At 35.2% G+C, this 17001-nt stretch overlaps 1 protein-coding gene across 1 annotated transcript in view; it reads right to left on the bottom strand.

Moving 5' to 3' along the window:
• The window catches only part of LOC145678865 (phospholipase B1, membrane-associated-like), a 47264-nt gene extending 32792 nt beyond the window's left edge, over positions 1 to 14472 (bottom strand). Inside the window, exons 1-4 of the mRNA XM_081749441.1 lie at positions 14335 to 14472; positions 12402 to 12609; positions 5716 to 5942; positions 1467 to 1626 (exon numbers count right to left, since the gene is read on the bottom strand). Of these exons, the coding sequence (XP_081605567.1) occupies positions 1467 to 1626; positions 5716 to 5942; positions 12402 to 12609; positions 14335 to 14472 (733 nt within the window). The remainder of the gene's footprint in view (positions 1 to 1466; positions 1627 to 5715; positions 5943 to 12401; positions 12610 to 14334) is intronic.
• Between the last annotated feature and the right edge of the window lie 2529 nt (positions 14473 to 17001).

Raw genomic sequence — 17001 nt, 5'->3', positions numbered from 1 at the left:
ACGACAAATAAACTCGCGAGACAATCGCGTTGTATGGATGCATCCTTATATTTAACGACTTATATGTGGATGCTTAATACTTTCGATTCTAAGCCTGGGCAGGATACTTAGCGAGGAAATAGCAGGAGCACCTCGATAACTAATAAATGCAAATCTAACTCGGCAAGATCGTAGTAATTTAACCCAACAAAACCAATACATGTTAAACATGTATTCATATTAAACCAGTTGAAAATGCTCGAAGAGCATTGTCAGAACGAGCTTAAAAAGAATTATTTTTTTCAATATCAATACCACTTATCGATTCAATAATTATTTCGTCATTAGTTATTGACTCAATGATTATTGAATCAATAACAAATGACGCAATAATTATTGAGTCAATAACTCATGACGCATAAATATTGAATCAATAACTGGTATTAAACAGAGTGTCAAATTACCCAAGATTATAAGATATGATGCCTTCGCTTGGAAGTCGGGCAGAGTGACGACAAGGATTTACCAGGAGTCAAGTTCAGAGCTCTGGGTCCTAAGATATTGGGGACTCCGTCTAGATAGTACGACCTTGAGGGATCCAAGAGCAGGGAGAATGTTCAATTGAGTCAGCCGTGCCTAGAAGATTGCGTACTTCCACCATGTGCACGATGTTCAAGAGTGAACCCTTGGGCGCAAGGTGCCGATAGAGACCAAAACAGCAGTTTATAAAGGGCTCGGAAAAGTTTGCCATCGAAACAAATCTATGTGACGATGGAAAAAGTAAAGGGCGCAAAGTTGCACCAGACTCTTAAGGTTAAAGTTTGGGCATGCGTGGTAACCCAAAAGTTTCCTGAGAAGGAGCGAAATAATTGTTACCACCCTGGAAAGAAAGTTAATTGGTCTGCGCACGACACAAGGGCCAAAGTGAAGTTAAGAACAGTTCATCTTGGTGCAACTAAAGACGTTGGGAATATCTGGGGAACGGTCACCAGTTGGCCAGTGACAACTGGCTACTATTTGGTAACAAAATGTTCACCATCCTCTTGTGTATTGATCAACCCAATATGACTTTCTATAACTTACGGTTCCTTAAATCGAAACTTTTTTCTGGCTAATTTTTTGGAATTTTCAGGAAAGATTGATGTTCGAGGTAATTTGCAAAAAGCTAAAATTTACCCCCTTTTCATTCCCTAAAAAATGGTTCAAATTACGGGTACTTTTCAGGGTATGCTGAGAACAGCAAAATAAAAGGGCCCGCAAAAATATAGCGCTCTTTTCGATGTAAAGGTCCAATTTTACTTTGCTATGAAGAATTGTGACAAATAGAGGAAACATTATCTACATCGGTTTAGCCTCTTGTAAATAAGGCAGTAGAGTAGTAGTAGTGCATAGAACACTTTAAAAGAAAACATATTGCTAACTAAACGAGACAGTAATTGATGTACAGTATATGTTAAACGTATAGAAATTGAAAATGTAATACTCACCAAAAACATGCGTTAAACTGACAATAGCACGTGGGACGTTCCTTTGCAAATAGTCGAGGGCTGCTTGGATATTAAGTTTATGATATTCAGCGCTTTGTCGCTCTCCTTCATAACAATGATAACTACATAAATCATTGCCACCAATGTTGATTGTGATCATCTGTGAAGAATATAAAAGCACTCATGATACGCGTTGTAATGCTTACTCCTTATAATGTGTGATCATTAATGATGTGTTTGCTGACATTTCTTTTTCACTTTATGTGATGTGTATGCAACGTGCAAGAAGAAAATTATACTGAGGATGCTTAAATTTATTAGCTAACATTGATATTATTTCGATCAATTTAATAAAATACCACTTTCAGCGTTTGTGAATAATTGAATATTTGAAATATAATAATTTCCGATATATTTCCTGAATAAGGAAAGGAAAAACGTATTTTAAATTTCATGAATAAGAAAACAAAAAATTTTTTGCTATTTTTATGATCTTTTTATGCTACGTTATCCGATAGAGTTTGTTTCGATTTTTTATGAGTGTTATGCATTTTATGCAACAATATACAGTGAAACCTGTCTATGTTGGCCATCATCGGTTCCATCGAAAAGACAGGTGGCCAACTTACAGAAAATAAGTGTGATTTATGTATTTTTAGAATAGGATTTCTAGTACTAGTTGATTGTAAAATTTTAATAATCAGTGGCACGACAGCTACTTATAAATAATGTATATAGAGTAATCATAAAAATATACAGTACTAGAAAATATTACTATAGTATGTTTAATATATGTGCATACTTTTCTCTTCCTGAAAACTAGTCTGGGACATTGGATTATTCGGATTGAAAACACAATAACACAAACAACTGTGAGATAGAAGCGTGTGTACGCAGTTTATTGAAATTGATATTATAACACACTAAGTTATTCAGATTGAAAACAAGAAAAGCTAATTTATAAATTGAGAAATTCATATGCAATTTATATGACTTCTTTTTAGTTGTTACTGAATGCTGGTTTATTCTAGACGTATTTGTTTTATTCTTTTTGGCAGATATGCACATTCTATTATTGTAGTTAACTACCTCTTGTTAATGAGCTAGAAGTGTTTATCTCGGAGCAAAAGATGTTTTGAGAAAATCTTCAGGGAATTCATATGAACTCCGCTATCTTTTGACAAGCCGACAGGTTCCAATAGTTGACAATTGAGATGGTTAGTTTCAACCTTGAGAATTTTCTGGAATTACTAAAGCTCCCCACTGATGAGAGGAGTTGATATAGCTAATGATTTTACCAAAACAGACAGGGTAAACAAATACGTACAACCATTTTCTGAATTCCTGTACGTGGTTTTTCTTATTCACACCTTCCTTCATTACCTCTTTATGAGGGTAGTGTTCTGGCCATTGACCTCCAAGAACAAATCGTGCGAATCTACAAGTATGCTTCTTTGTGTTGTCACAAATACAGAACATCTGCCTCTCATATGGGAATTCGAAAGAGTTAAGAAAAATAACAAAACTGTATTTTGCGTGGCCAAGATACACAGGTAAAATTATCATTATCATCATAGGGTAAACATTGCTTCAGTGTGGCCAACTTCCAAGATAGACAGGTGGCCAACATATAGAGTAGTAAGTAACGAATGTCTTATAGGAAAATGAAGGTTCAAGACGAACTAGGCCAAGATAAGCAGGTGGCCAACTTAGAGAGGTGGCCAAGTTGACAGGTTTCACTGTATAAAGTTTCTATACAGACAATATGGCATCAACTGCTCGAAGGCATCGTTTCCTTCTTTATTTTATATTTTTAATGAGTTCAGTTTGCCAAACACTCCTTTAAATATAGTGGTTCGGTTGAACCAGAACTCCTGGATCGGCGTCTCAAAATATATTTTTCTTAGATATTTTGCAGTTCGTGAACCATGACCATTATATAATCGAATCGTATACTATATAATATTATTATATACAGATAATATAATATATGGTGTATAGCAATGTATAATTTTATTATTATCATTATATCATAGCTGTGCATATTATATAACGATATAGCAGTCCTGGTAAATATTTGTTTTTTTAAACTAAACCACTGTAAAATATCAAGAACTACACTAAAAATTAGAATCCATTGAAATAGTTTTAGTACAGATGTTAAGAGGATTGATAAAATAGTGTTTATAAAGTGTGCTTTGTGTGTCCGAAAGTGTTACTACTCTAAAAGCAGTTTCTAGTATGACATATTTAAAACACTTCTTTTCTTCTCAGTAAAAAGTTTGAAAACAAAGTGATAAAATACATTTTTCACATTTTGTATATACATCTTTGACATACTTGGACAACATAGTATCTACAATGGATGAATATGTGTCTTCTGGAAGTGTTCGAAAAGTGTCGATAATGTGTAAAGTGTCCTACTGTGTCTAAAAGTAGTTTCTGTATTTTTTGCAGTGTACTTTATGGATTAGCATCAATTTTGGCGAGGATGTACATTGTCGAAAGTTACGAATATGAATGAAGTTCAGTGATAATCCATCCAGTTGATCCCAATATGTAGACAATCGAAATCAGTTCCCCATATATTCCTATGGGAGTAGTTAGGGATATCACCCTTGCTTGTTAAACTACCCGCAGTGTGTTAAAATTAGCTTGTTAGTATAATGGTAAGGATGCAAAATAGGAATCTTTTCGTGGCATAAAATGCTAAAATGAAATTAAATGACTTTCTACTCCGCAAATCTAAAGACCTAAATATTTTCTGTCTTTAAATATTTATTAATCTTAAACTAATGATTCATTTGATTTGAAGTAAAATGCTATAATGATAAAATAAAATCATTACAGCATTTAGATAAAATAGGCTTGATAAAATTTAGATTATTAATGATTTTAGTTTGTCAAATACCAAACCAAACTCCTCCTCGTGGTGTACAAAATAACATTGTTACTTGTTTCTCTTTAATTTGCAACCTCAAATTTTGACCGATATTTAACGTACAAGATTCCAAATATGATACTGTATTAGAGTCTCTGTTCCAGCTTTGACCTCAATTCATCAGCATTCTTTTTATTAATTCACTAACTTAACAATCTCACTACTGATTATACATTGAAATTAATATACCCAAGCTACATTTATCAAAGGAATCAGAACGTTCCAAAATTCTCAATAGATTTTAGAGTTTTTCCTGATATTTTCAATGTAATTTATGATAAAGCGTCATAATGAACTTTCGACATGCAAGACCCCAGCTTACTTTTCAGAACAGAAACTCTTCACTTTATCACTGCCGGGTTAATAAGCATGTTCTTTTTTTCTTTCTCTTTTTCATAGCGTTGACCCAGAAATATTCGATTGTCAACATCCTCTTATTTATAATTGATATGGTGAAATAAAAGTACTGTTTAGTTTAGAACAGTTAAAAATAGTAAAATGAATTTGATGAGAGTAGTATTCGCCTACAATATGAGGTAGGAAATAAACATTTGCATGAAATTATGTCATTGTACTTTTGTTATGATAATGAAAGTTCACTTACTGGATTGCGTAATTCTAATTTTTCTTTCTTGACAGCATTTCGTAAAAAGATTCGCTAAAAAGCAGCTTAAGCAATCTGCAGAATGACAGAACTTTATTATTTTTTTTAAAAAAAAAGGTATAATTATAATTAGTTCTTCTCTATTTTGCTTTTGATTGTTAATTTTGTGATGTACAAAAAGTGTTTATATTTCATGCCCACGCAAAAGGGAATATGTATAAATATTATTATTAGACCTTATAACTATTTTCCTTTGCTGAGGAATATGATTTACAACACTTACAAGGGACTCCAATAATGTAACGTAACATAGTCTGGCTATAGCGTACCTTTCAACAGGTATGAGATGTGGACCTATAGCTTAATGTGGGATTCGAACCACAGGAGCCCGCCGGGAATAGAACCCGGATCTCCAACGCCAAAGGCGCGATAATATTAGTAATAATAGTAAAAGCTGTTTTAAAGGTTCATAACGTGTTGCTACATGATCAAGGGAAAGGAAGCAAGAGACAAAACTAGAGTTTCAAGAAATATTTTTCTAATGCGTCTTTCTTAGAATACAATTCAACAATAATGATACGTAGCGGAAACAATTTCCAACATTAGCCATTCGATTAGATAAAAGTATATTCAAATAACAGTTCAAATTACGTTATTTTTTATTTTTGTATAATGATCTAATGAAAAATTCATGTTGTTTCTACCTTCCAATCATTTCTGAAGTCAACCCTCGGATCTTTCCTCATTCGTTTAGTGACGATAGCTGCTTCATACAAAAGGTCTTCGTCAGGAGCACTATTCACAGCAACATTAAATTTAGCCTCCTTATGGTACGAGAAACTTGTACCCAACGAATAACCATAAAGGTTTGGATTGAACTCCTTCAGAATATTGGGTAATGTAAGATATTTCTTCCAAGTTTCTTGTCCACCTGGAAACAGAAGACATAGGGGAGACCGGGACTATTTGAGTATAGGAAGGGAAAACTCAAAATTTCCACTTCTAAAATGCACTTTAGAGTTTAAATAATTAGGCCATAATATACTAGATTATTATAGTACAATATATTAAGGAATAAAAAAACCCTGGTAAATCATGGAAATTCAGGAAACAAATTTAAATAAAAATTGCAGAATTCGAGACTAGTAAAAATCACGGGGCTATTTGGGTTTCTTAGGTGGCTATTTGGGTATTTCATTGTATCAACATTGTTTACATTAATTACATTAGTATTCATGTATATTCTTAAGTTATACACTTTTCATATAATTTATAAAGAAACATAACAACATAGTAAAAAAAATAAGCGGAGCAATTCTTTAGAAAAGGGTGTTAAAGATAAGCTAAAACTCTTTCAGCGTTGTAATAACACAAGACTTAATTTTCTTATATATTACATAATACCTTACATGTACAGATGCATCTTAGAGTGGTTTGACTTGGACCTATGTTCTTTGAAATAAACACTTCTAAAAGCAAACAAGCAAAAAGAAAACCCCTGACGGAATAACATTAAAAAACTTCGAATAGTTTTATATATTTTACATTAATTTTCAGTAAAAAAAAATACATAATAATGAAAACTGCAGCTCAAATTTAACTTTTAAAATAAAAATGAACTGACAAGTTTTAGGTTCAAAATCAATTTAACGAAAAGTCTTATCAATCAAAAATAAATGTATAGTAAAATAAAAATCAAAACTTGTGCAGCAGAAAGCAAAGTGCATGATTTTTTTTTTCACCTAGGTACAAACTTATGAGAAATCTCTAATTTCTCAAACTTCTGAAGTACGAGACAATGAAAGTTATCGAGAAATGTATAACTTAAAGACACTTGTTGCATACAAACCGTTTTCTCCCATAATGCCCATCACATATCTCATGGTACCACTGTTCTCAATGTTGGCAGCGAATCCATTCTTCTTTGCTCACTGATTCTTTAGAGTAATATTTCACCTTACAGAATCCGCACGATACACCGTTCTCGGATTCATTCTAATCATTATTATCATCACGTGCACTATAGGTAACACTTGAAGACACAGGTCAATTTATTTTCGTCTTCTTGATGCTTTTCGTCTTCGAGCAGGCTTTACCAGATCCCTCCATTGATAACTTCCATTTTATGCCAAGCTGTTGAACATTTTCGAGAGAAGCAAGTAGACCTGTACTTTGCTTCTTCTTCTTGGAGATACGTTTGACATTTTTTGTAAGAATGAGAAGGATTTGCATCACTGTACAGCATGATGGAATTGCTGCTCCATCATATACTGTACATCCCATGTACTCTTAAATATCTTTCCCAGACTGGAGTTTTTAATTCGATTATCAGTTGAGCTTCCTGGCTCTGATGTGCTGATGTCAAGAAAATACACTGATCTGCCCAGTGGTTGTAATATTGTAATACATGAGTGGTGTGAGGTGGCAACCGCAAAAGTTCAATGTCATGTTGCTCACAAAATTTGAGCGGTTGTAGCGAACAGTGAGAAATATGCCCGTCCAAAATTAACAAACTCTTTCCCTAAGCCCTGTTTTTTTTTATTATTATTAAGCGAAGAAGCTACTCTTTATTAACGTAGCCACTATCTGATAAGGAAACTTGTGAAGCCGGTGTAGATTGTTTACAAATTCTTCATTCATACGCTGATCTTTAAAATAATAAATTGTGGGATGTATCGCCAACTGCGTTCCAAGCGACTGTCACAGTGACACTTTCGCCTCTCTCAACGTAAGTACCACCCACTTTTCCACCTTCTTGGCAACAACTTTAATTTACCTACATTATATATACACCATTGTTTTTGTGTTGAGACTTGAGACCAATCGTTGAAGTAACGGATTTCAAGAATTGAAAATCGGACTCATTGCTTCCTTATTAAGGCTCTGAGCACGAGGTCTTAAAAGGCCGTCAGGCTTTCGTAATGATAAATTCCGACGTCTTTTGATGAAACTTGAAAACTAATCTTGGCTAGTTTCTCAAACGTTGAGGAATTTGAGTTGTTACATATCGATGCACAGCTTTACGAATCGTTTCAGAGTTGCAGCTTATTCCTTTTTCCGTGAGAGTCATAATTTGCAACACCAACTTCCTCCTGTTCTTCTCTCAATATTGTGAAGTGTCTTATGACTTTCGATTTTGCACTTTGAGCTGTTACATTAATATAGCTATTTCATTATTATCACTGACTTTGGAACTGCACTTTCCTTCGCAAAGTTTCAAAAGGAAAATTGCAGAGCTGTGGAGCTCCAAGTAAACTCAAATTTCTTCTTGTTATACTTTGCATGGCCTTCTCCACGTCTTCGTTATTCCATTTGCTGAATTTATGTTTTGATTTCTATGTTCGTGCAATCTAAAAAGAAAATGAAATAGCCCCAATTGGCTGAAATAGCCCCATTTGTTTTGACTCAAGTAACTCCGTTTTGCACATCTTTACGAAGGAACGTACTAGATTCACACGAGACAGAGGAGATCATCAAAAATGGCGGTTATAACATGGGGACGTTCTGTTTTACGCGTACAGGAATAGTTTTACAAATATATGCATTTACACTGATTCAGCATCTTATATCATACAGACATTATTTTATACCAGATCAAAATATGAAGTATTGCAACCCACCTTGCTCAGAATAGTCTCATATTTACAGTAACTGATAAGAAATCAGCAGATCAACGCCACATACAACATTCCCTTTACCAATGAACTCACAAATGAATGCAGATTCAGCGTACTGATGCGCATATTAAGTGCGCAGTGACTTTTTGTTGTTTAACCCAAATAGCCCCTTGACTCAAATAGCCCCGGTCTCCCCTATTTTATTTATATAATTTTCAGTATTTCTTCCAACTAGTTTAAGTTTTTGAAGAATAAAACTGTAAAGTAACTGAATTGTTGCCATTTTATTGATTTAAAAAAAATCCTACGACTAGGTTAGGACAGAAACTTTTGTACACTATTCTTACAGAAGTTGGAATGCCGAAATACCTAGTTAGATTAATTAAGATGTGTTTATATGAATCCCAAAGCAAAGTCCAAACAGGAAAATTCTTTTCCACTAGCTTTCAGGTCGAGAATAACCTGAAACAAGAATGTACATTGTCGCCATTATTTTTCAACTTTTTTTCGGGTACCCTATAAGGAAAATAAAAAATAGTAACCAGGGGCAAGAGCTGAATGGTATTCAATAGGTTATGGCGTACGCTGATGATCTATATGTGATAGGGGATGATAGAGGAACAATAGAAAGAAATGTAGATGTCTTATTACACGCTTACAGGTATATGGGTTTGAAAGTAAATACAGAGAAAATTAAATACATGGAAATTCGTCGGGATTGTAATATGCAAATTATATATGCGTCAAAACATCAAACAATACTTTTGACCAATTAAATACTTTCAAATATATAGAATCAAGGTTGACAGATCAAAATCGTATCCACGAAGAAATTAAATGTCTACTGCGTCGCGATTTCCGAAGAGGGCAAATTGTTTGTGTTTGACTATGCTGTGCAAGCATAACGATGTCGCAAGTATATTGGGTATGTCAGAATCGACAGTGTCCACGTAATGACAGCCTATAAACTCACTGCAAAGCTACATCGGCGAAGAGGAACAATGATCGGAAGAAATTCCCTAGTGTCAGATACTGCAGAGTGAATTGTCACTCAGAACTTTCATGTGACTACGGTGGAAGAGACGTAGGAATTCAAGCAACACTTCTTACACCTGTGAATAATCAAGTTCGCTGCGAGTTACAAGACATGGGCTTTCGGGGTTCGGTTGCATGAGAAAAAAACACTGATATGAGGCCATAACCTTTAGCACAACATCAATGGAGGCTCGAACATGCAATATGGATCGCTGACAACTGGAAACAAATACGATCTGATGAATCATCGTTTACAGCACTGTCTGTATTATGTGTGGTGGACGCTCAAAAATAAGTATGATCCACCTAACCGTGAAATATGGTGGCGGCTCTGTGATGCTGTCATTTGTTGTCTCTTATTGGTCGCGTCATTCTTATGCTTATGTCATCATTTTAGGGAACAATGTGAATTCCATGGTTCAGATGTTGTTTCCGGGCAACATATCCAAGGATGATAATGCGCCCATTCAAACAGCTAGAACTGTTTCAGCGTGGTTTGACGAACGTCGGGATAAAGTTGAACTCATTTCCTAGAATGCTCTATCCCTGGACCTGAACATAATTGAACATCATTTGTCAGTTTTGGTCACACTTTTGTCTCTATCCTCTCTCACGGAACAGAGTGATGCACTAAAAACAGAAAAGTGTAATACTGAATTCACGAACATTCATAACGACCTCTGTGACTCCATTTCACATCTTATCAGAGCTGTTCTGAGAACAGAAGATGGTGCAACGCCATATTGATCTGGAAAACTGCAGTTTTTGGTATTTCTATTACATTGATAAGTACCTGTATATAAACCAAGCGTTTATTTCTCTTATTGACCGAGGAATTAATGCATTTTGAAAACAAAATTAATGAATATTCACTTTCCAGGTTTCTTCCGAAATCCTTGAGCACGGAATGTAGTAATAACTACTAATCTAATAACTGCAGATTATAACCTAAATCGAAAATCTGTGTAACTCACTGTTTGCGAAGAGAATGAAACCAAAATGAAAGGAACTAAGGCCCGTTTCTTTCTTGTCTTAGATACGATAGTCTTGGAATATTAACTCATGAATCTCTTTGAAAAAGGCTTATATTCTTCCGAAATACAGACATAGTAGGATCAATTAACCCAAAACTGGATGTGGGTAAGTTCAGAGTTTACATTACAATGAAGTTACGAAGTCAAAAGTGTGCCAAAGAAGAAATTAAAGCAAAAAGCTATCAGGCATAGATCTTACGATCTCAGACACTTTTCACACAAAAATTCAAAAATATTGTATTATAAACATTTAACGAATGTCCAAAAATGTTCACAAAATTATTCATATATGAATCTATAGATTTGATTAAGCTGAACATAAAATAATATATGACACTGTAAACGTCAGGTGTAGTTTTGGAGAAAATGGAGAAAAACTTATTAATTTTTAAAAATCAAAATTGATGCTGTGAAGAACCATGCTTCGTTGAGGTGAAACTGATACTGAAATGTACTTCCGTCAAACACTTGGTTATGATATTAGCACAACGATAGTGCATATAATGAAATATCGCCTAAAATTATCATTAATTCTTAAATTTTAATTTCTGTTTAATTAAAATATTGGTCGGAAATAAGACATTTATCAATCGACAGATCACTTCGAGCTGAGCAAGATATCATTCTTATCATTCAATATATCACTTTAAGCTAAACAAGATATCATTCTTATCAGTCGGCATAACACTTCAAGCTGAACAAGATATCATTCTTATCAGTCAATATATCACTTCAAGCTGAACAAGATATCATTCTTATCATTCAACACATAACTTTAAGCTAAACAAAATATCATTCTTATCAGTCGACATAACATTTCAAACTGAACAAGATATCATTCTTATCAGTCGATATATCAGTTCAAGCTGAACAAGATATTATTCTTATTAGTCGACATGTCACTTCAAGTTGAACAAGATATCATTCTTATCAGTCAATATATCACTTCAAGCTGAACGAGATATCATTCTTGTCTGTCGACATATCACTTCAAGCTGAACAAGATATTATTCTTATCAGTCGACATGTCACTTCAAGCTGAACAATATATCATTCTTATCAGTCAATATATCACAGCAAGCTCTGAACAAGATATCATTCTTATCAATCGACATATCACTTCAAGCTCAACAAGATATTCTCATCAGTCGACATGTCACTTTAAGCTAAACAAGATATTATTCTTTGAAGGAAGATGAGATCAAGAAGGAAATAGATGGGTACGGTTAAGAATGACCTTAGAAATAAAAAAATAGAAAAAATTCCGGGATCGGATTTTACAAAGAAGACTCCTCAGAGACAACCATCCCATACAAGTGGGAATGGATGGAGGGAAAGAATAATACTACATAGCAAGTATACTGTTAAATAATAACACATTGTTTCCCTTTTCCTAATGGCAACACACACACATTCTTTACGTACAGTCTTGTTAAGGAAAAGAAGCCTAGTCATCCACCTCTCTTTGAAAAATCAAACACTCTTATCTACAGCTAGAACTAATTCAAACATAGGTGGATTTTCGTCAACAATTCAATATCTTTATTTACAGTCAGAGTATTAGTATTTCCCACGTACGGTTGCCAAAATATGGCCTTCTAAAACACATGGGCAGTCAAGATTTTTTTGAACAAGACTGTATATACTACTAGTAATTTATCATGACTAAAGAAAGATCAATATAATAGCTTTTACCTCACTGACCTGCACACCATGATATTCCTCGATCATTCCTTACAATCTCTTGTAGCCTTATAGCCAGACCACCAGCCGCTGCCGATAGACTGTCTCCGAGGGCAGCGATGACATCAATATCTCCAGGCATCAGTTGATGGACACTGGTGGGTCTATTTTTAGATCGGAACCCTTGAGTATCACAAGGAAATTTATCTGGAACATTCTTCTGGCTTATCTGGAAGTAGAATTTAGTGCTGATAGAAGTTTTATGTATTGAAAAAAATATTGCTGGCCAAAACAACACCGCAACGGTCCCCCCACCCTCCTTACTCCTCTGAAGGAGCCCAGTGCGACTTCTACCTGTTCCTGAAGATGAAACTCGCGTTGAAAGAGCAACGTTTTGACTCCATTGAAGACATCTAAGTGGAACCATAACGAGTCCTGAACACCCTTCACCCTGCAAACTTCCAGGAGTGCTTAAAAAGTGGGAACAACGCTGAGATTGTTGCATACATGCCAGAGGATACTAATTTGAAGGTGACGGAGGACATTAGGACGTAAGTATAGTTTCTGATTTTTACAACGACATTTTCGATTATTTTGGGAGCACCTCGTACTTTTTACACAAAAAGTGTTCTTCTTCTGTTCTTTAATGTTGAACTCTTTCTAAGTTCTTATTGCAGCAGAAACACTTATTTGGGTGATCAACTTATATGGTCGAAGTGTCGTGTCCTTAATAAAGTTTACAATTGATAGCTAAATTATTTTTAAAGTGCTATTTAGTAGGTACAAGATACGAAGCCGGCAATCAGAGACATGAGCTATAGTGTAGAGCAAGGCATAGTCACTTACTTTAAATTTTTGGAATAGTGCTTACGATTCGGTATTGAGTTGAATTGATTTTGAATTTAACGTGTCCTTTCGGCAGCGAGGGTATATGAGACGGGACCTACTGATTAACATGCAATCCGAACCACATGACCTCCCGCAGGGAATTTAACTCGGGTCTCCCACGCTACGATTCGGTATTTATAAGATAAATCATAATGACTCGTATTCTATTCTATTTATTTACTTATGAACTTGTAGTAATAATAATAACCCTATTATTATTTTACAACGGTTCGAATATAACAGTAGTCTTCAAACTGGAGAGTTCTCTCTGAGAGGCCTAAAATACCTACTGGAGTGAAATGAAGTGTGAAATTATTTCTTACCTGCAAAGTCGTCAATTATGAAAAAAATAAAAACTCTGTTATCTAAACTTTGTATTGAGTATAGTCGTCAGCAGCTTTCTGGTTCTGTGTGTGTGTGTGTGTGGATGAATTAGAATCCTTTCAGTGAAAAATATAAGTATACAAAATTGTCAAAAAATCTTTCAGTTAAACGTCCCACAATTCTGCCCTTTGGACTAAGAGATATGGATGATTGAGGCAAATGAATGATGATGGAAAAATTGGTGGAATGAGAATGTGGAAGGAAAGTGGAGTATCCCTAGAAAATCCACGGATACGATGTTGTCCACCACAAACTTACTTGGACCGAACCAAAGACCCCAGGCGCCAGAGGTAAACGGTCTACCACTGAGCCACCGTGCCTCCTATAAAGTTGTCAAATGATAAAGTAGCTTTAAAAGACCTAAAGAGGTGAGTTTAGATTAAACATACTTGACCAATTGAATGTCCCAAATATTATTAGTTCATTTTTCTTTTTACAAAAATAAATTTAGTTACAAAGTAAACTATGATCAATCATTGAAAATTCAAGCTAAAGTAATACAACCCAGTAATAAGTAACGAGTAAGGTAAGCAAGTGTCTAATACTCTTGCTTTATAAGTAGGCTGGTACCATTTAGCTTAAAAATTACAAGAATGTACCAAGATAAATGGTCTACCCTATATATATATGGTCTACCCGAGAATACTGTTAAAATATTTTCAGGTTATAAATTGCGACTTACGTTGTTTATCGCATGCTCTACTTTGTCAGGGTCATCTGTAAGTCTTCTTAATACTCTGGTAGTAAGATAAGTATCTCCGAGAATTCTTGTAAGAAGCATTGAGTCCCTTGACTGAGGGTATTGAACAGTTTGTGGCATTACTATCATAGGAAGAAATAAGCAACATACAAAAAGTACGCAGACACTCATATTTCAGTCCTGAAAATACGAAAAATAAAATGGAATATATTTATTATTAATGGACTTCGGATCGATATGCACTTAAAAAAAACTATGCATGCAAATATGCACTAGAAATCACGGAAATATGCCCTGGAAATATGCAAATACGTACTAAAAAGGATAAATATACACTAATCAAAAGCTAAAGCTAAATGAGAAATTTTTTACATCTCCAGGGAGAAAAAGTTGTATTACTTGAACTAAATATACCTGGTGTATAACTATGATGCATTCATGCTACAATACACAACTATGTATTTTTCGATATTTTCTGGTAAAAACCTTCATGATTTGTCAGTCAAAACATTTCTGTACATCGATAGTATTCCCTCCGTGTCACAGATCGTTAATTGACAGTATTTCAAAGGAGCAATGTTACTTGCCGATAAATCTGGAAATTTGTGTATCATTGTTTCCAGTAACAATTTGTTTACATCAGACAAGAATTTTAGGCCAGACGTTTTTCGTGATTATTGACTGTATACCCTACTTTTCGAACAAATGGTTGCCCGACTGATCCTGATGGAGAATGTTTCGTTATTGTCTCAAACAGCTCAAATGCACTAGAAAGTTCTAATCCCCGATCTTTTAATCCTGTTATGAACGTTTGAATTGAACTGAAATAAGCATTGATAAATGCAAGCTGGCTTTTTATGTTTTCAGCTCCGCAAGCGTGCACAGCTTCTTGAATACAATTGAAAAAGTGAAATGAAATCTTTGCGTTTTACGTCCCACGGTTATGCCGGTTAGGCTAAAGGAGACGGTGATGGTGAGTAATGGATGAAATGGTGGAATGAAGAAAGTGGGAGGAAACGGGAGAACCCCGAGAAAACCCACGCACACGGTGTTTGTCCACCACAAAGTTCACTTGGCGGGGGCTGGGATCGAACCCGGGACCCCTACCACCAGAGGTGAACGCTCTACCACTGAGCCACCGCGGCCCCCATTGAATACAATTGACTAGAATGCGCCAAGCAGGCACGTAGCCAGGGTTTCGTGAAGAGGGGGAAGTCCGTGACATGAAATACTGTGGTCATCATACCAGGGGCTCGATCATTCTAAACTACTTTACTGAAACATATATTGGTTCGTTTGGTCAGGATTTCGTAACGGGGCGGAGGGGGGGAGCTGACATGAAATACTTAAAGCTCAGAAGCTCGATCAATCTAAACTACTTATCTAAATCTAAACTACAATCTAAACTACTACTCTATCAACATATATTGGTTTGTTAGGACTAGTGTTGTAAAGGCTTGGAAAAAAGGGAAATTTTGGGTAAAAAAACAGTTTTTTAACCGTTTTTTCCCGAGCTTGAAAAAAAACCGGAAAAATTGGAAAAAATTGAAATTTTCGAATATTTTACTACATTATGCTTTTAAAATAAAAACTATTTTATATTTACTAGTTTACAGTTAAGATCATTGAGTACTTACGTTACTTGAATTAGAATAGGGAAATTTTGTGGCAACAAATATATTTGCACCACTCCTTTAAAGTAAGCACCGTGATAGAATGCAGTTATGGCTACAAAAGATACTCAAATATAATCCTAGTTACAGTAGAGCGTCGATTATCCGAAGTAATTGGGGGACATGGGTGTTCGGAAAACTGGTTTGTTCGGATAATCGAACTGTACATGTTTATTTGCCATGCGCGGAGCGGCACGCCTCAACTCTAAGCTGGCGCAGCTGTTGCTGTGAACAGCTTTGATACTGCCGCTACTTCTACAGCCAGTGCCAAACCGACAGAAGTGTGCTGATTGTTGAAACACAGCGACTGGCGGCTTGGGCGGTCAGCAGCGCCTTATGAAGGCCCCATTAGAAGCAATGTTCTGCCAGCGGTGGCTCAGTACGGCGACTACTGTGGGAAACTTGGTTTGGGAGTGAGGGGAATGATGGACGGTAGGGTGGGAGAGTAACAGGTGCGAGCGAGTACACAGTTCGGTTAAGCGGTCGTTCGGTTGACCGACGTTCGGATAATCGACGCTCTACTGTATATTAATTAATATAGACAAATTTAAATTATCTTAAGTAATCTTATAAAGTTACCGTTTTATGGCAGGGAAATCAGGGCCAGAATAATTTTAGTTAATACCAGTATTTAAAATTTTACGGAGATACGTATCTTCCTTGTTCTGTGTAAAATTTCCGGAAATTTTGAACCCATTAGAAAAAAATATTTTGTTCGAAAATATTGGCAAAATCCGGAAAATATAATTTAAAAACTATTTCTTCGCTTGGTGCTAATCTTATTTGCTGTAACGTGTCTGTATATACAATGTATTTTGCTAGCATGAAAAATACTTAAAACAAAAGGTCTTAATTTTACTTTTTAGTTTTCTGATTTCTGATAAAAATCCCTCTTTATTATGTGCATATTTTTCGAACACTCAAAAAGAAAGATGATCTTATTTACATATACACACATACATCGCACAAGTGCGTA

Source organism: Thermobia domestica, chromosome 1 (genome assembly GCF_964235325.1).
Source record: "Thermobia domestica chromosome 1, izTheDome1.hap1.1, whole genome shotgun sequence".
Taxonomy (NCBI): domain Eukaryota; kingdom Metazoa; phylum Arthropoda; class Insecta; order Zygentoma; family Lepismatidae; genus Thermobia; species Thermobia domestica.
Note: the sequence above shows the minus strand (reverse complement) of the source record. Positions and strands in the feature narration are given on the sequence as shown.